The sequence below is a fragment of the Melopsittacus undulatus genome, chromosome 8, assembly GCF_012275295.1.
Source record: "Melopsittacus undulatus isolate bMelUnd1 chromosome 8, bMelUnd1.mat.Z, whole genome shotgun sequence".
NCBI lineage: Eukaryota > Metazoa > Chordata > Aves > Psittaciformes > Psittaculidae > Melopsittacus > Melopsittacus undulatus.
Window position 1 is genome coordinate 50,736,267 of NC_047534.1, and position 20,618 is coordinate 50,756,884.

The window sequence follows — 20,618 nt, forward strand, 5'->3', positions numbered from 1 at the left end:
TGGAGCTTCTGTTCAACACTGTTTCAAAGTTCTCATCCAGTTTAACAATTTCTTCTTCTTTAGCATATGTAACTTGTTATAAGTACCATTGCAAACTGACTATAGTGTGCTTGAAAACATATTTTACACAGTAAAAAATTACATAGTACCCATTTTTAAAGTTTCCAAAATCTACTTATTCATGTGCCTAAATTAGTATCTTTCGTAATGCTTATTAGGCAAATGAAGTAGCATATTTTTTCCATGGGCATTGTGATGAAGAATAGATTAAAAGAACACATGGCTAGCTTGGCATTTTGTCAGGATATTTCTTCAGTGATACTCCAAAGAAGTATTTTGATCAAATACTGTGTTACTAAATTGAGGAATGGTGAAAATTTTCACAAAATTTAGTATATTCCTTACCTGTGGGCAGTCTTTGATGTAGTGTCCCTTATTAAAGCAGAGGTGGCACAGGTAGTTAGGAGGTGGCCTCTTGCTAGGTTTTCTGGCTTCTGAAGAAAGGGATAGGTCAGAGAAATGCTCAGTGAGGGAGCTTAACCCATCCACAATGTTATTAAGTGAGCCATAAGGTGATGCACTCTTGTACAGACTGCTGCTCAGAGCCTGCAAAAGAAGAGAAAAAAGTCACATGAAACATAGTACTTTATTAAGGATTGCTATGAGATTGATCTGAGTAGGAGAAGGACAAAAATAGCAGGAAGAAAAAAAAGTTTCTTGGTTTGTTGGGGTTTTTTTGTTTGGGTTTTCTTCTTTTTTCTGTTGGTTTTGGGGGTTTTTATTAAGAATATGGCTGCATATTTAGGAGAGCAATATACAGGTCATTAATAAAGAAGCTTCATGAACACAGTGCAGTGGAGCTGGTCAACACACTACTGAGGAAACTACTGAGCTTGCGTGGTTCACTTAGTCCAACCTCTCACTAAGCAACAACTGCTTCCTTGTGTTTGATCATACAACATTCATGGTACCATTAGAATATGCAGGCAAAAAGCTAGAAGAAGAAACCACACAAGGGAATAGCTTTCTATTTAAAACTACTTGCATGAACAATACTGAAGTCAAGGAAAGCAAAAGAACACCAAAAAATGTAAAGTAATATTTAATTTCCAATCTGGTTAATAATACAGTCAACACAGAGTCCCATATTAAATCAATAACAGGAAACATTCAGATCAACATCTGTCTTGGATTTTCTAAGGAAACCTGCTGTGATTTAAACGTTTCCTGATACAGAGTAAATACCTAGTTTTTGTACTTTACCTCAATAGGGTCTTCACTCTCTCAATCTGCAAATCAAAATCAAGAGCTCCTAATTTTCCATTCAGTAGTTTCGGAACAGCAGGAAACCCATAAACACCTAAGTAGCTAATCTCCCTAATGGAGATAACAAGGATTCATTCATTTTAATGTGTTAAGGCTCAAAAGAAATTGTGTAGTTGGAGTTTAAAAAGTAAATAAAAACCAGCTAAAAAAAACCAAACAAAACAACATGGTAACGGAAATCTGTAGAAACAGGACCAGCTATTGACAGTCCTCTCCACCCTGAAATGATGGGACACATTTCACAGGGCGTTTCTGTGTTAGGTCTGATACACCTCATGGTAATGCTATGCTCATGTAATTCTCCTGGCATCAAAGAATTACTGCTTACTTATGGGAAAGTGAGGTAAGAAGTCCAGGATGTGCCTCTGGAGATCTCATTTTTCAGTGCTGTTAAATCCCAATATTTCAGCAAAGTCTTTACATACATCATATATGTTTATATATGTATATATATTGAAGGCATTGGAATTAGTTTGTGAAATATATCTGAAATGGAATTACATCTATTTCTGAGACCTCAAACATTCAGGATGTCTTCACAGTGTGTTTTCTCGGTGACTGTCACATACCAGCAGAATCATACTGAAGCTCTAGCTACAGTTACCTGGATGAGTCCTATCTATCACTGATTCCCATCCCACTGTAGCTGGTGTACACTGCAAATAAGGATTCAGCCTAAGTGGCAGGCCACTGCCATAGAGATAATAATCCACTTCACCCACCCTTACGACAGTCAATCAGAACATGCTGAGCTCTGCTAACCCTTTCTTATAAAGCTGAAGCTGGTACAGATCAGCAGGACCAGTTCACAGAGCAACAAAGTAGACGCTGATCTCACGAGCAGGGTTAGGACTTCACACACATCCTGACACTGAAATGCTCATCATTTTACTCCCAGCACAGCATAGTTCTGTGCTGGTGCAAGATGCTCTGGCTGCTGAAAGGAGAATCAGCCACTTTATTTCAGGGGTTAAACCCACAGATTTTAAAAGGAAAAGCTATATAAAAACTAACAAAAAGGTTTTACTGCTTTAGCCATCAAGCAACAGAAGATACTTCCAGCAGTCACTGGAATTTATTTTCTAGGATTTACTGGACACATTGGAATGAGAAATTCTTGGCATCGAATTGTTAAAAGGAAGGGGAAGTGCTATGGATGCCAAAATAGCATTAATTAAGGGTCTTCAAGAAGTTCTTGTCTCCCTAGGAGCTGCTTGCTTTCACATACACTTGGAATAAGACAAAATCTTTCTTTTTAAGAGCCACTCTTGCCAAGAGATTCTCAAAGTACTTCACATGCATTACACCCACCAGTAACTTTGCAAATTCTCTATTATCTGATTTTTATAGAAAAGTGGTGTATGGACACACAGAATGTGTGAAATCCCCAATTCTTTACCTATTGCAGAAATCTGGAACATACCCTGTGGATGTAGAATATGTAACTCCTGCCCATCAGCAGGCCACTATTTGTGCTCCCAGGATCAACCCAGTGACAAAACAAAACATATCTATCTGCTGCCTTCAGTAGGCTTTGAATTGGACGTATGGCTTACAGTGGTGACTATTTTCTTTTCTAGATATCCTTTACACTCAGCTATTACCCCCATTATAAGGGAGCAATTTGGCACCATGACCAACTTTTCTTGGCTCTTTCAGGTGAATGCAAAACCATAAGCATTGCAATGACCACAGTTTTGCCCACTGTAAGCAAACCTTCACAAACTTTTGTTTGTTTTAACTACAGCAGCCAGAAGCTTTTCAAAGGCCAGGATCCCATCAGACTATGGGCTATACTGGCTCTAAATCATAATCTTAGCAGCCACCAACAGCTCTGTGGCCAAAGCATGACACACAGCTCTGAAAGTGGCACCCGGTTCAGCTGGCAAGGTATTTGTGTGATGCATGCCAAAGTTGGACATGCCAAAACATCCAGTCTACACACACTACCATGAAATACTTTCTTATAATCATAGAATCATGGAATAGTTAGGATTGGAAAGGACCTCAAGATCATCTAGTTCCAACCCCCCTGCCATGGGCAGGGACACCTCACACTAAACCATATCACTCAGCACTTCATTCAACCTGGTCTTGAACACTGCCAGGGATGGAGCATTCACAACTTCCTTGGGCAACCCATTCCAGTGCCTCACTACCCTCTCAGTAAAGAACTTCTTCCTTATATCCAATCTAAACTTCTCTGTTTAAGTTTTAACCCATTACCCCTTGTCCTGTCACTACAGTCTCTATTGAAGAGTCCCTCTCCAGCATCCCTGTAGGCCCCCTTAGATACTGGAAGGCTGCTATGAGTTCTCCATGCAGCCTTCTCTTCTCCAGGCTGAACAGCCCCAACTTTCTCAACCTGTCTTCATATGGGAGGTGTTCCAGTCACCTGATCATTCTCGTGGCCTCCTCTGGACTTGTTCCAACAGTTCCATGTCCTTTTTATGTTGAGGACACCAGAACTGCACACAATGCTCCAAGTGAGGTCTCATGAGAGCAGAGTAGAGGGGCAGGATCACCTCCTTCGACCTGCTGGTCATGCTTCTTTTGATGCAGCCCAGGATACGGTTGCTTTCTTGGCTGAGAGCACACACTGAAGCTGGCTCATGTTCATTTTCTCATCAACCAACACCCCTAAGTCCTTCTCTGCAGGGCTGCTCTGAGTATAATAATCATCTTGAGGGCCATATAATCATCTTGAAGGCCAGTGTTCAAAAAGGAAAAGACACAAATATAACATCCCAGAAAATGATAGCAAAAGAGAAGACGGACACTGCCAACATCACTGGTGCTTCCAAGAACAATAAATTCGTTAAGGAAAATTCCTAGACACTCCCAGGATGCAGCCGATCTCTCCTGCTATAGAGTCAGGCAAACTACTTGAGCAGTTTCTACCGATCTGACCTGGAAAATAGTCTTAAATCAATTTAACTCTGAGTCCATGTGAAAAGCACATCAATCTGGCACTTAAAAGATGCTATAAAGAGCACTGGCACAAATGGTGTTACAGCCTGTTGTGAGCTGTGGAAATCTCCAGTTCTTCAGAAGGAGATGAGGAAAAAGCCATTCCAGAAAGCCAAGTTATATAATAAGGGTGGTGGTGGGAAAGTTCAGCCCTGTCCCTAGAATCAAATAGTGAAAGCTCAGGAACGTGTAATGAATGTGATGAAAACAAATTTAGTCCATTTTGTCTTTGTACAAGACAAGCAGTGAATGAATATTGCTGAGATACATAAAATAGATTGGGCTTTTTCCTGTCTGGGGACCTTAACTGAGCAAATCAACAATTCTACCCTTACTAGATGTTGCAGTGCTGAAAGGGGATTTTTAAGAAGGGTTTTGAATAAAACCTTGGAATTAGGTTCGCACTCTAAAGGGATGTCCAGGGAATGATCAGAGCGACAGGGAGGTTGTTGATGGTCTCAGGCAGACACAGTAGAAAGGAAAACAGAGAAGAAGAGGGAAATGCATTCTAAATCATTCTGGTCTCAAGTGTATTGGTACACATCTGGAAGGGAGACTGCTCCTCTGATGAATTCCACCAAAAGCAATGACTACTCTGTGTTCACAGTGTGCCAGTAGCAAAGCCAACCTATATCTTTGAAAAGCAGGTAACAAATAATACCTCTCAAATGAAGTCCCATTTTGAGCTGTAACAAGATGGAAAGGCTTTGGCAGTGAAAGGGTTACTGCTCTCCAGAAGCTGAAAGACCACACTGCATGTCCTAATTACAAGGCTCATCAGGCCAGCTGCAATGAATTCAGCATTTCCTTATCTTTCTGTATAGGGGGAGGATAGGGGGCCTGGTGGTAAAACTCAGAGACTGGCTTGCTGGGAAGTTTCAGCTGATGATGTAAGTTTGTTTGTCCTTCCTATGAAGCTTGTTGACTTAGCTGAATGTGAACTAAACAGAAAATCTGGTACTGTAATCTCTGAAAGTAACCTCTCTGCTAGTAGATCCATAAACTCTATCTGTTGGTGGTGTTGGGAAGCAGGGCTTCCTTTGTTCCTTGTTTGCTGTTTCCAGTTAAAAGGCACCTAATCTGTAAGGTTGCAGTGTGGTCCTTTGTGAAAGAGGCAACTATTGTCTTTTATAGCTTAGTTAATCGGATTTCCAGTTGGGTAACACATGTGAGTGACTCAAGAGTTCCAGCATTTTGCTCACCTCTAAGAAATTCCTAGTAAGTGAGTGATTTGGCAAATGCTCTTGATCCTCTTGCCTAGTGCCTGCCTTTCAAAGATGGCTTTTGTGCCTGGTGTGCCAAGACAGTGGAAAAGGAAATGCTGAAACAGAATTTATCTCTTCAGCCTCTTTTTTACCAATGGTTAATGTTCAAAATAAAGACAATGGTACTGATAGGAATATGCAATGAAACATTTGAACAAATAGGTGGTCTTACTTTTCAAGTATGAACACCAGTTACCTGAGGCAGGAGTGACCTGTGCTGGTTGATATGGTTTATAGCCTGCATGTAGCTAGTACAGTTGTTTGGTGGTCTGTAAGGTAGTGATTCTCTCCATGTTTGTTTTAATTGCACATATTGAAATGAGGTCTTGTAATTTTCCAATATTCCTATAACATAATCCAGTTATCAGTTCTTACACTACATGAAACTGCCTGTAATTGAAAAGCGATGAGCAAAGAAATTCTGATGACTTATTTTCCCTTTAGTATGTTGCCAACCTAATAAAGCAAATGAAAATAAACCAGTCTTAACTTCTAGAGCTCAGTTTAAGTTATCAGGCACCATGGCTGTTTGATGCTTGTTGGAAGAAGGAACTGGGTTGCCCTGTCATCAGTGTGGGAAAAGAAAGGTTTTCATGTACTGTAAATTATAAAGACTCTCCAGTCTGTGAAGCGTGTATGATGGTAAGCAGGCTAGTCATGCTAATTACTAGCCCTGCACTTAAATGTCAAAAGGTGCTTAAGTTATCAGCTTGGATTTTCATGAAGATAAGAACTGAATACATCCCTGTGCAGTGTCATGGATAAAACTCCAGGATAGACAAGTAATTATGTTCACTCAGTTGCTATTTTCATGTTGGAGGAGGGAGAAATCTGAAGCTACTCAAACAGAAATTCAGTGGCTTGTATGTGCTAATATAGAAAACTTAACTTGAGGGCCTACACCTGTCTTCTCTGCTAGTGCACCAAGGCTTGCTTCTGTCATGGAATTTGTCTGTGGGGCCATGCAGTATGTGTGAAAACACAACAGTTGCACCTGGAGATGATCAGATGAGGAGAAAAGCACTCAAAACTATGATTTTTTCCTGTGCTTCAGCTCTTCATAAGTGACCAAATGCAGAATCACTGATTACAGCCAACCCCAAAGCCCTCTGAAAACAGAGGGATTAAATGAAAATACTGTCATAAATTTAGCTGTTATTAATTTGAGCACCAGAAGAAATGGAGAAGTTTAATTACCACAGCTAAAATGGAAACCCTCAAAAACTGCTCCTGTATGGCTTACATCTGCTTTCGCTCCTCTAGTAAATTATAAATACTTTTACAGAAACCAGTTGAAGAGTTTACTCAGTTACATTTTATCATTGTATAACTGCAAGCAAAGCTCATCACTCAGTGAAGAAAATGTAGGATGAAAAAAAGACTCAGGTTTCTGTTTCTTTCTGAAGTCAATGTTTAAGTTAGATGTAAAAAAAAAAAAACCAAAAACCAAAAAAAGCCTTTGTGTTGACTTTAGTAAAATGTGAGTTACTCAAGTTCCTCATCTAAAATACAGATAAATATAGACTACACTAGTAAACCTTAATTAATACATTTCTGGCTAGTTAGACTAGCCATACATACTTTAATTCATCCTTCTTCTATGGGAGTTTTTAGATAAATACAGGCTCATATTAAACTGCTAACATTAGTGCCTGCTTCTAAATATTGTCAGATAAATGGCACTAGAACTTTTCTATTGCAGAAGTAATGTGTTAAGGAGACAACTACAAATGTGTCCTGACTTGCCAGTAGTTGTGAGGCAGGTCAATGGTAAGGTGATGAATCTTTAATCCAGCAGATCTATCCAGTCTATTCATTCCAGATCTGACAGCTCACATGGTTGTGGCTTCTTGGGTTATAATTGTTCACTACTGCTGAGACTCTGCAGGACAGCAAATGGGTGCAACACACTCCCCTGTATACGACTGGCATACCTTCAACTCATGGCCAGGTTGAAGAGCAATGTGTGCCACCATCTCACCATGCTGTGAATCCACTACCTCTAACATTTTGATCCAAAGCTTTCAATGAGTTTCATGAATCTTTGGATCTCAAAAAAAAAAAAATTAAAAAAAATGCTGCTCCCCATCTACTATACAGTGATATAGAAGTAAGAAAACATTGACAGTTAACAGGTTGATCAATCACCATCTTCAGGCTTGCTGAGTCCCAGGTAGGGCTCTTGGCTCTCTGCTAGTACTGTGACCCTCCTTATTCCAGCCTCAAGGAAAGGTTTGCTGTAGATCTCAGTGAGAACATTTACTCTTTACACAATGTACGGTGACCTCGCAAAAAAAGCCTTTAATGGCAGATCTGGAAAGGTGGGAAAGGAGAGGACAGATATTTCCTCTGGTCAGAGGTACACAGTCTTGGAGGAACCTTCTAAATCTCGCACCAAGCTCTGCAGGGATCCTTTTCATCTGCTGAACACTGAACAACTGCCCACTTATGTTAAAGAGAAGCTCTAACACATGAGCTCTATGTTAGGGACAACGGAGACCATTCATGTTGCAAATTACTTTAACACATCCCCACAGGAGCTTTCATTTCTCCGCCTGTCCCTCGGCTGCCTGCAGCTGAGTCTCCCCCAGGTTGCGGACTGCCAACCTCCCTGACCTTTGCAAGAGCGGCTGCAGGAAGGGCCTCTGCCAGACACCTCAATCCCACTGCCTCCTTGCAGTGTAAAAAACAACCCTATTTTGTTGAGAAAGGACTCTCGGACAAGGAGGAGGTTATGAAGGTTGTGTAGCATAAAGTGAGGGGAGAAACAGACGGACATGTTTTGACCCCTGCACTTTCTGTTAACATCTCTGTTTCCTGCAGGAAATCTTGTCTCAATCTGACCTGCAGGTTGAAAAACAAGAGTCGGGTTTCCTCTCATTTGGTGGGTCTTTTGACACTCCAAACGTAAGAAAAATAACACCCGGAAATAGATATGTGCCTGTTCAAGACACACGGAGGAAAGCATTTACCTCCTGTGCAGCTCTTGCGTGATGAAAAGTTTTGCTAAGAAATGTCCATTTTGGGTTAGATTGAACTTTAAGTCTGAGACAGTTTTGTTTATATCATTTACATTCAGTAATGCCTTCTTGGCACAGAAACCTCTGCGATGGCTGCCAAGGTTTAAAAGAGGCAAAGCTAAGGTCACTGTCAGAGGTAGAAACAATACATCATCTGCCCAGAATGGGCCCCTAGCAATGCGTTTAGGGCCTCAGTTCCTGCACTCATAGGAAGACAGAAACTTTTATTAAATTGAATATAGTGAGGAAAATAAATTATTTCCATGTAATAAATGACAGGCTGGAATTTCATTTTTTTACTCCAGCTTTTAAAGCTTTTATCTACTTTTAAAGCCACCCTTTTAATCAGTTGTAATACAGCACAGCCTGGTGTGATCCAAGCAAGCAAACCTAAAACTAAACACAATCTGCTTCAGATAAATTATAACAATTGAGTAATCTGGTTTCCAAGTAGACTTAAGGAGGTTTTTTATTTTCCAGGTTGGATCTGTTAGAGGAATGAATTTATTACTCTATTAATTTCAGTTGCAATGTATGTTGGAGAAAGATATTTATAAGAACACCTTTATTTCAAAGTGGTTACTGGTGCTTGAATGCTCTTAAGAGTTCTTACTAATCCCCCACTTCCAGGATGCAACGATGGTACAATAGTTCATTTTCTTTCTGTTTAACCACAGGTATCCATAGCCCTAATACACCACACAGATAGTTGCCTAGGCAGGCTGGCTTAGTGTGAAGAAATATAGGCCCCAACTCCCCTGTTTCAGTTGCAGTAAAGTTTAGAGACCTGGAACCTCTATTCTGGCAGGAAGAAAACCTATGGGAGTAATCTGATCCCGTTGAAATGTTTGCTTGGTTGGCAGTTAGCTGTGTGAGATGTAAATATAGATTTCCAGATTCCCGTGATCCTTCCAGGGTATTGCACTTGTGTTCATTCAAAAATGATGCCAAATTGTGCCATGTGCAGGGAGTAGGTGTGCATGGCTGTTAAATACAGCAGGAACGTATTTCTGCTTTGGACATGAGAGCTAAAGTCCCGGACCATGAGTGCACTGGCTTATCTTCAAACTAAATCTGTAGATACGAGATGTATTTCCTAAGATACAGGTTTGGAAGACCAGGCAGCAGCTCTCCTATCGGCAGCAGCTGAAAGAGCTAAGAAGAGCCTGAAAAAGGCTCCTTAAAATTCCTCTTAGTCAAAGTACTGGACTTGTTAGTATTTGCTTACACCAAAACATGCGATAGAAAGTAATGGGCTCGGTCTGTGACATGTTAAACTTAAAAACCACCAAAACTCCCAACAGCTGTGCTGGCCTGGCTAGACATTGAGGGACATGGACAAAGCCCAGGCCTTGTAACCCTGCATTTATTCTGCTTTCCTCAAGTCAATCTGTGTATAATTTTAGGTTCTACTTTTAGCAGATCACAGATTGTCTGTAATGTTTCTGAGAACAAAAAATGACCAGCAGGAAAAAAAGTGATCCAAGTTGTGACACTTATATCGTCTGTCTGAATTATGTCAGCATTACTGTAAGATTTGAATAGCTTTGTAAAACTTACTGGTTCCTTTGATCCACTATAACTTCTCTGGAACCCAGATAGAACAAAGTAAACTGCCATAAAGCAAAGGCTTACATTCTTCCCATTTAATTTAATCATTTCTTTGTGGCTTTCTAAAAGAGGAAGAAAGGCAGTTAAGGAGAGTGGTAAAATGGGCATCAGGCTGCTGGCAACTGACCTGGCAAAAAGAAACTGAGGAGAGGTACAAACAGTAACTGCTGTATTTCAAGAAACCATTCAGAACCTTTAAGGTGATACCCAGTATCACTTTTATATACATTTATATGTAGGCATTAGGTTTAGATAAGAACATATTTGCTTTTGTTTCTATGCAAATCATATTATCAGTATGGTATGACTTAGCTCTGTAGTATCTGTGCCTGCACCTTTCTGCAACTGCACTGTCATTATTTTTCATTCTTCTTAAATAGTATGGAAAACATCCTCTGGTCTTATATTTAAATATTGCTTAAATCAGGAGTCAGAGGCCTCTTCATGACCCACTTAAACTCTGAATTAGAATCTTTTCTTTGCATTAATCTTCACCACTGACTATCAATAATGTGATCTTCTAATTATTACCAAAGTAACAGGCCCAGTAATAAAAGTTGTTTGCTATCTTTCTTGTCCAATTCCACAAAATCCCTAACCCAACCAATAATATTAAAAAAAAAGGAGAGGGGGTGGGGCAAGATTGGCTTTTGGATAAAAGCAGATTTGTGTATCTTTTGGTTAGCCATTTATTCCATACACTTCATAAATGAAGTTCAGCCTGGAGAAGGCCCCACGGACACCTTAAAGCTGACTTCAGTACCTAAAGGGGGCCTACAAGAAATCTGGAGAGGGATTTTTTACAAGGACATGTAGGGATAGGACAAGGGGGAATGGCTCTACACTAAAAGAGGGTAAATTCAGATTAGACATTAGAGAGAAATTGTTTGCTATGAGGATGGTGAGGTGCTGGCACAGGTTGCCCAGAGAAGCTGTGGTTGCCCCACTCCTGAAGGGTTCAAGGTCAGGTTGGATGGGGCTTTGAACAACCTGGTCTAGTGGAAGGTGTCCCTGCCCATGGCAGAGAGGTTGGAAACAGATAATGTTTAAGGTCGCTTCCAGCCCAAACCATTCTATGATTCTATGAAGTCAGACTTGATCGTCTGACAATTTTGTACAGTTCACTGGAAAAGGCTCTTCTCTTTCTATTCTGAATGACTGTGTCTGCAGAGCAAAAGAGATGGAGGGATGAAAAATCATCACCCAACACACAGTTGTGTCACCCCTTTGTTTGGGTGACTTCGGATGGAAGACACTGTAAACACATAACTGGGACTGAAATCTGTACATATAAAATTGTAACACAGATTCTACAGGCTTTTGCCTCCAGTTATGGCTTGAGGGTTTTTTTATGTGTATTGCTCATCAAGTTTTTGAGACATGGATGTAGGCATGAGACACAAAGTGAATGCTGATGCTCTTCTCCGTAAGTTCTTTGCATCAATACAAAGTCCCAAGTGACTTAGAAGAATTAGTAATATTTTCAACTGATTAGGAAGAGCAGATATAATTGTCTTTCTCCTGCTGCTACTTGTTTTTTGGGTTTGGTTTTTGTTTTGTTTTGTTTTTGTCAGAATTCAATAGTAAAGCACAAAGCCTATATCCCTCTTCTGGAAGACTTCATTTAAGTTCAGCAATTAATATTTTAGCTCTTGCCAGCTTTCCAAACATGGTTCAGCTTTTGACGTGATACTAAGTAGCTGCAGAAGACTATGGTGGGTAATACTTTTGTTGCTGTAAACCATGGGAACTAGTGTTAGCTAGAGGTAAACGCAGGTGTGCTGCAGAGCTACAGTGGTATTTGCTTAGGTGTGGAGAGGATAAGGAAGCAACAAAGGAGGCTCTGGCTGTTGGACTGTAACTTTGACATAACTTCTTATTTCTGGGAGCTTTCTGCTATTCTTACTCGGGTAACAAAGCCTGTGTAAAAGCAACATAACTGTATTTAGAGTACTTGCCTGAGAGAACCAAGCTCTTGTGTATTCCCTTCTGCAATCAAATAGCTATTGGGTAATTTAGCCTCAGTGATAAGAATAAGAAAGGTATCTGCCATATGCAGCCCACAACCACAATCCTAGAGAGTTGAGGAGTCTAAATCCATGCCCAGGGGATACAAAGAGGATACAAATAGAAGAGTGTAATTTGTATGATAACTTGAGTTTCTCACTTATACAAAATACAGACTCCAATTCCAGCAGTACGTTCACTTATGGTTGTTTTTTAGTTCCCTGGCAGAAAGGGGTGTTTTCTAAAGACAGAATTAGCAAAGCAGGAGGCCATGGATGCAGAAATAAAAACAGGAAGCAAAAAAGAATGTTTCTAAATTTTAAAAATCCAAAATTTTGCATTTCAAAGCACACATCCAACTGGAATTGGAAATAGAGTAGTTATTACCCCCACATACCTGTAATAGGATCTGACAGTTTGAGTCCAGAATAGAGAGTGGGCTCTGAAAGCTACACTTTGTGTGCTGAGGCAATATGGTCAAAAGGGCTGTAGAGCTGGCTGTGTGGGAGGATGGAGGAGGCTGATGCTGCCAAGATCCCCAAATGCATGTTGTCTTCTGACTAACAGAGATTCAGCTCCCTGGAATCTCTTACAAGGACCAGTAAGAGAACTGACATTTAACTTCTTGAAAAGCAGTTTAAAAAGAGCTGACTGGCACTTCAAGTATCCACAAAATACCCGTAATGTACAATCATCTTGAGGCAGAGAGCACAAGTTCCCCCAACACAGCAATAGCCCAGCAATTCCTTTTTCAGTCAATGTTGTAGAAGGATGAGGGCACTGAAATGTTAGTACTTACATCAACAGTGAGAAAAATGAAAATTAGATCAATTACTATTATTAAAAGATATCTTCATATACTGCAGGCAACCTGAACACTGCACTACTCTGAGTACCAATAATGATTCTGAAATAAGAGTAGATAATACTGCAGTTGTTTAGACTGCAAGTGAGAAGCAAGAAGTCCTGACTGGAGTGCTGAGCACCTTAAGCACTCTGTGGATCGTATCTATGCTCTGTGTTAGAATAACTAATAATATTCCACAAAACAAATGGAATCGGAAACATTTTGGAGCATATGGCAATTTCTGCTAATCTGCATCTCTGTTGTATTTGCCCTAGGACCATACTGGTGGTGAGCAGCTTCTTGCCAAGTGTTTTGTTCTCTCTTTTAAATCTTTTAATCATGGCTGTTCTCAGAGATATAACAATTAAGTGGGTCAATGGCCTGATCTTGTATGGCAGCCCCTGTACTGTTCTGATACTACAAGAATGATGAATCTTGTAATCATCCTTCAAATTAATTCATCTAGGCTAAGTATCAGCTCTTTTCTCAACAAGTATCAGGCTAGTGTGTATTCCTCTAATTCTGTCAAAGACAGGTAGAAAACAAGTTTGATATAAAATGTATTTTTTGGTATAAATACCAAGTTGCTTCCGTAGACTTTTGTTCTTGACAGTGTTTCATGGGATTTTGTTGTTGTCATTAATATATGAATGTCACTGTCACACCAACTTTTCTTTTTGGGGAAGCTTCCTGATAAGTGCTACCTATCCCAGTGCTACAGACCTGCTTCTGTTTAACAGAAGCTGGAACTTTATTTTCCACAGTACGTGCTGGTTTTGGTTGGTTGGTTGGTTTGTTTGGTTTTAATTCTACAAAATTGCATTTCTGAGTGACCTTGCATCTTACTATAGTGAACTGCACTAGCCCATGTTCTCTCATTCCCAATTAGCTCTCCATTTGCCTTATAGGACTGGACCTGGAAGTTCCTGAGTTAGAAACATGAATTACTTCTTGAAAACAGTGCTTATTTCCTAATCTAGTACATTTGTGTTTAAATAAGATCTGCTTTAGATCCCAAAAGTAGCTGCTGTAGAGGTTTCTGGAAGGAATTCTCTTGAAAGACGCACAGAGTATTGCACATGGTCAAAGAATTCATTAGGACACAGGCTCCTTCTCTTGTGTAAATACTGGCTTCTGCCAGAATTACCACTCTGGGTTCAAAGAACCAAGTTTGATTGCTCTAATACAGTAATTTCTAGTAACTGGTTGCTGCTCTTCTTGACTGAGGAAAGCATTGATCTGGTAGGATGCCTACTGTGAGTATAGAAACATACCATACGAGTCTCTTACACCCTTATTCTAGGTTTCTCAACTATAACACTCAGTGACACAAAGCCACAGTTACCTGGCTCTGTCTCAAACACATTAAATCCCCTGTAACCAGCCCCACAACAAAACCTCAAATATTTGGCTCTGATGGATGGTGTTATAATGAGGGTGGAGTTCAGTTCAATAGCCAATTTAATGCATCTTAATGTTATAACATGCTTTCGTTTCATATCTAGGACAATAAAAGCTGCAGTAAAGTTTTGTTTAAAGCAGGTCTGTTTTGCAAAATGAGTCTTGCATATGGAACAAAACACTCATTGTTGCTTTACTGTTTAAACCTTTATTATTGCTTTTTTTCCCCTGGTACAATGGGCTTTTATGCACCAAACAGCTGTGTTCATCATGTTTATTTAGAAGGCGTCCATTGTAGTGGAAAAAGTCTGGAGGACAAAAATCTTGGTGAAGTGCAAGACTACTCTGTGGGTGCTGGCACTTTTGAGGTTTTTTCTGTCCAGTTGCTTTGGTCAGCATGCAAGTCACATACACAGGCACTGCCATGCAGACTTGCAAACCCTGTATAATAGCAACTTTTCACAAGTGCTGCCTCTTGTTCCAAGTGTTCTCCTCCAGAAATTTACAATTGCAAGGTAACAGACAGGACACGCGACTATTTTACACCCTATGATCCTATCATTTCTCAACCTGTTGCTATTTTGGCAGCTCATTAGATCACTTTCTAAATATTGTGTACAGCTATGTGTCAATCATTGTCACAGCTCAACTCCAGGCTAAGCCAACCCAGGACAGAACTGGGAGGGAAAAAAAATGCCAACCAAAGCAAGCACTGTGTAGAAAACAGTCAACAGTTTAACTGTGGAAAGCTATGTGTTGTTCCAAAGATAGCATAAGCCCACTATAGCATAAGCAGCATACAATACTAATGTTCCCCAAAATAATGTTATGCATTTGAAATACGTAGTGTATACCCAATGGCATCTGCAAATAAACAAATGTTAGCATCTCAAGAATTAAGAGCAGGACACTTGTGACTCCGGCCAGAAAACCAGTCTAGTTTCCAGGTTTTGGAAAGAACAGAGCATCAATCATACTGATGCACCTTTCTTTGAGCAACAGTATTTCTAATGCCTTCTAAACCCTTGAATGAAAGGTGCTGTATAAGCAGGCAGCATTAGCCTGGGCAACTAAAGGGTTCCCTACTTTCCTCAGGGTATATCCACCAGGGCAAATGCATTCCCATGCCATATGAGATGGGTGCCTCTTTCCCTTCTTTCAGATTACCCTGTATTAACACACAGTTCAGGTAAAGACTGGAAACATGGAAGTAAGTGTCTCTGTTGTCCACTTAGTGAATGCTATTGTTGTGACAAGCTGGAAAATGAACTGGAACAAACTAACATGCTTGATCTTTTAAAAATATTGCAGTCTCAGTATAGAATGAAATGGTTATTTCCTGAGCAGTGAATGCTATAGACCTCGCATTCTCACCTGTTGTCATCCATGTGCCTCACAAAAGTGGGATGAGGTTAAAAAGAGCAGAATAAAGTTGCATCCATATAACTCATGGATGACAGAAATCCATACAGCAATGCAGCAGCTAAAGCTACTGCTGGCATCCAAAAGGAGCGTGGCCGGGTGAGGCTGCAAAGGGGCTAACTGCTCAGAGCTGGGGCTGAAACAGGGGCATACCAAGGAAAAGATCTCCAGGAAGCATAAAAGTTTTTGGGGAAAAAAAAAGAAATAAATGTGAGCCAAATGGAAGGGGAGAGTGTAACAAAAGGATCAGCCCTACTTGCAAAGAGTATAGTAGAAGCAGAAAATTAACTGGGGGGGGGGAAGACAATTTAAGCAAACTGTTTCTCAAGAGACTGTCTGAAAGGCTTCCTGAATGCAGCCTCCATTTACTTTTTCTTTCCTTTTTCTCCCAAGAAGAAAAAGAACCCTCTGTGAGCACAAGGTGTTCTAACTTGAACAAACACAGACTTGAGCAGGGTCCCACTCTGGAGAGCCCATGCAGGCCAAACTCCTGGCATCTTGTCACTACCTGGGCACCACAAAGCTCATAAGCCAAGCAGAAAGGGGCAAATTTGCTATTAACACATAGGTAGCCAGAAATTTAGATTACACTGTCTGATTGTCTTTTAGCAACATCAATGTACTTGGTAAGTTTGCGTGGTTTTAAACTGGGCACGTTATGTTGTGTTTAATAAGGTTGGGTACACCAGACTGAATGGATTTTGAACTACATACTTCCAAAAATAGTGTCTAAGTGTGGATGTGCTTCATGAAATTCTTAAGAAAGAATTTCTAATTAAGGAAAAAAGAATGTGTATATATAACTCCAGCTCTTAACTGCTAACAGCTATAACACCAGAGCACTTGGGGAATTTGATTTGTTTTTAATTAACAGCCCTGTACCTTTGCTGACAGAACAGGAATGTGTTTTTTGACTGAGAACACTTCTTAAACCTCAACATAAACGGCGCTGAGAGGACTTCTGTGGGAAGTGCCAGGGCAGGTTGGATGCATAGTCCATCTGACCCTTGTCAAGTGGAGGCACTGTTGAATGCCTTCAGCAAGAGCCCCATGGTAGGGGATAAATGTGTTGTTGCATCTCTTCTGGAGAGGTTGTGAGTTACGGTGTTCAAGGTGCCACCTCCCCTATCCCCACACATGTGAAATACCTCCAATGCAGAAGTGCTTGACCTCAACAACTTCCTGTGACAGGGAGTTCCACAGTGAATTGTCTTTGCATACCCTAGTTTTTTAGCTTCCTTCCCTTCGGTTTCATTTAGTCTTATTCTCGTGTTATGAAATGTGCGCAAAACTTCTTTCCACTCTTTGTCACGTTCGCTTCCAAAAAGTGCTGGCCTCTGATCTCTCTTAAGCTATGTATATTCTTTATATTAAGCTTTTAAAGTATCACTTCGTGGAGAAATATAAAGGGGGCGGGGTGGAATTTCTTTACGTTCTGACGGATGTGGAACTCTTTTTGTGTGTCCCCCGTCCCTCTGGCAAGGGAAACCGGTATAACCATTGACCAGCCTGTCAACACGGGCGCCCAATGCCGCTCCGGCGGGGACGCCTCGCCCCGGCCCCGCCGCCGGCCCGTTAACGGGACAGGCGCCGAGGCTGGCGGAGCGGAAGGCTCGGGGAGGGAAGCGGCCGGGAGCGGGGCTGCCCCGCCGGAGGGCTCGGTCCCGGCCCGGGGAGGAAGGGGGGAAGCTGCCAGGGCATCATGGCGGTTGTGGCCCGGGGGGGACCGGGGGCTGCGCGGCCGGGGGTGGCGGCGGGGACTCACCTCGCTCCGCTGGAGCTGGAAGAAGCTGTTGAGATAGCTAGAGCTGAGCGAGGAGCCCAGCTCCGGGGTGCTCTTGGTGTAGCCGAGGTCAGGGTGCTGGGACGAGGAGGGCTCGGGTCTAAAGGCATCGAAGGCGCTGGCCTGGTGCGTGTCTTGCAGCGAGAGATAGACCCAGTTGAGGAGCTGGGCGGGCTGGTAGACGGACGCGGCGCTGGTGTCGATGGTTGACAACAAGCTCATCTTTCCCCCGGGGCTCTGCCGGCGGCGGCTGTCCCCGCAGTGCCGCTCCCCCTCCCCGCGCTCCGGCCGGCGCCTCTTTTCCGTCCCTGCCCGGCGTGCTTCCTCTTGGCCGCCCGGAGGAGAGGCGAGGCCGGGCCGGGGTCTCGCTGCCGGGCCCCGCGCCGCTCTCGCTCCCCCTAAGGCCGACGGCGCCCACACAGCGCTCCGCGCAGCACAGACATCGCTGCTGCCGCCCGAGGGCTCCGCAGGAAACTTTGTGCGCTCAGCCCTCCCCCGGCGGCCGCTGCCTGCTCCGCTATCTGTCTTTATTCCCACTCGGGCAGGCAGCAGCGGCGAGGGAGGGGCTGCCGGCGCTCCGGCCGCCGCGCCGCGCCCCCATAGGTCCCCCGCCCGCCGCGGGGGTGCGGAGGGCGGGTGGTGGCTGTGGGCGCACGGGAGTCCCGGCGCCGCCCCCGGCCCTCCCCGGCTCCGTGTGCGCACATGTGTGTGTACGTGTGCGGGTACAGGCGGCGGCCCCAGGCCGCTGGCCGCGGGGTGTCCCCCGGCCGCTGGCGGCTCGCCCGCCTGGGTTGCGTCGGCTGCTCCCCGGCCTTCCTTTTCCTTCTTCCTGACGGGGTTTACGCCAAACACGCTCAGAGCCCTCCCCAGGGCTTCTCTCGGGGCCGTTTCGGGGCTGGTTTTAACTCCGCTCGGTACCTCGTCAGCCTGCGCTCTCTTAAAACTGTCCTTTCCTGGGTTTTGCCCGTGCTAGGAGCTCGTTGTTATCTGAGGTTCCTTCTCACCAAACGTCTGTCAGAGCTCCAGGTTTACGAAAGCTTGCTCGGTCACTGAGGTTGTGCCAAGCCTTGCAGAGTTAGGGTTTCCCAAATAAGGCAGGCAAGCAGCGTGATGTTCCCTTTGAAATCCATCTAGGTAGCCCTGGCGCAGGCTCTTGGGGAGCAGGGCTGCGATAGGATACCCTGGAGTTAAAGCTGAGTAGGCCTTGTAAGGAGTCGGTAGCACAAAAGAGGGTGATGAATGATTCTCCTTTTAGGAAGAAGCCTGAGTGGGTAAGCTGGTAATTACAGTTCATAAACTCTTCCCTGCTGCCTTCCCTGCAATGAGTGGAGTGGAGCAGCTATTTCTCGCTTTGGTACAAATACTGTAGCAATCAAACTAGCAGTTTTCTTTTTAAAACCAAAGAAACTTCCAGGAGGTAACTTTAAAACTTGAGCAAAGCTCCTGGTGCTCTTTCCTGAGCGACAGGATGCTAAAAACTAATGTGACTTCCCAGTATGGTCTTGGGGAAAAAAATGCCTGCCTTCCTTAGACAGCAGCAAAAAATCTGACCTTTGAAACATCAAAGTTGGCATCTAGGTTTGCCTTAATGAGCCATACATCTCTGCCAAGACTGAAGAAAAATCGCTGCTCTGAAAAAGCGTGGTTAGAAGCAATAGCAAACGCAGGTCAGCGTACACACAGTAAAAAAATGCTATTAAATTGTCAGCTGCAAACACCAAAGATGGATGCATTTTACTTCTGAGAGCAGGTAGTTAAGGCAGCACAGCTACCTACTTGCAGGAATGTCAGTGAAGATTGCAGCTTTCCAGAACTGCAAGGAGAGGTGAATTTGGAGGAGCTCAACCAAACTGAGCTCCTTTAGTGGTGCTAATATTTCGTACTTTTAATGACAGAGCCCTTGAAGCATGAATGCAGTTTGCTCATTTGTAAGCTGTCTTTGTTTACAGGCCCTTTGGAGTGCATATGCACATGTGTGCATCGGCATGCGAAGGAACACATGACAGCAGTGTGAAGGATCTTTGTAGCGCTGTGACTGTCCACAGCACAGATCATAACAGCAAAAGAATGACATGAAATAGCATCCCAAATTCAAACAGTTGCATAATGTTTTAAAGAAGCAAAAAGGTGAATAATAATTAAGTCACTTAATAGTGACTTATTAAGTTGTGGTGGAAGATTGTCTGGGATTTGCTGGTAAATGGAAAAAGAGCAGGAAATACAGATCACATCTGAGGAACTTGCCTTTCTGGCAGATGGTGATAGTAAAGTCTAGATATGGTAGAAAGTCTACGAGGGGGAACTAGGGTGAAGCCACTTATTGTTGTGGATTTTTTGTAGGCACGCTAATTCCTTCTTTAAAGACAATTTGTATGTGTATCACTTCCCTCTTTTACATGACAAATTAAAACAAAATACCTGTATTTTTACTGGTCAACTCTACTGTTCTCTCTGATTAGCAACACGCTGTGAAGCAAATGGGAGTTCTGAACAAGCAGACAACATAAGAGTTCTTGTACTAACAGAGGCCAAAATACAGAGTGGCTGAGGTGATACAATGTTTTGGATTAACAGCTCTTGATATATTTTGATACTTTGTTTCCAAACTGAGTGTAGCTGTCATTGTAGGGGGTTGGTTTGAGCGCTTTAGTCAGACACGGCAGTGCAGATTGCAGCGGGGCAAGGGAAGGCAGCGTTAGAATGCCTTTATTACAGCAGCCGCATTCGGAAGTGCAGCACCTCCCTGTGATGTTAAAGACACCACACTTTCCACCAGATATATTTGAACATTGAAAGGTTGTGGCTGTAGTCTCCCCTTCATCGCCCTGGTTGCTTCAAGCAACCACAGAGAGCAATGAGTGAATTGAATAGATGCTTTATTTTGCATATCAAGAAGGGAAAATGCTGATGCCATAGCTAAAAAGGACTGACAGCTTGAGATTTAGTTGCCACCCTGGTCTTCTGCT

General features: G+C 42.6%; 1 protein-coding gene across 1 annotated transcript in view; it reads right to left on the reverse strand.

The window, feature by feature from the left end:
* The window catches only part of ZCCHC24 (zinc finger CCHC-type containing 24), a 116,146-nt gene extending 98,016 nt beyond the window's left edge, over nt 1-18,130 (reverse strand). Inside the window, exons 1-2 of the mRNA XM_005152702.3 lie at nt 17,635-18,130; nt 406-606 (exon numbers count right to left, since the gene is read on the reverse strand). Coding sequence (XP_005152759.1) covers nt 406-606; nt 17,635-17,874 — 441 coding nt within the window. The 5' untranslated portion in view covers nt 17,875-18,130. The remainder of the gene's footprint in view (nt 1-405; nt 607-17,634) is intronic.
* Nucleotides 18,131-20,618: the final 2,488 nt, after the last annotated feature.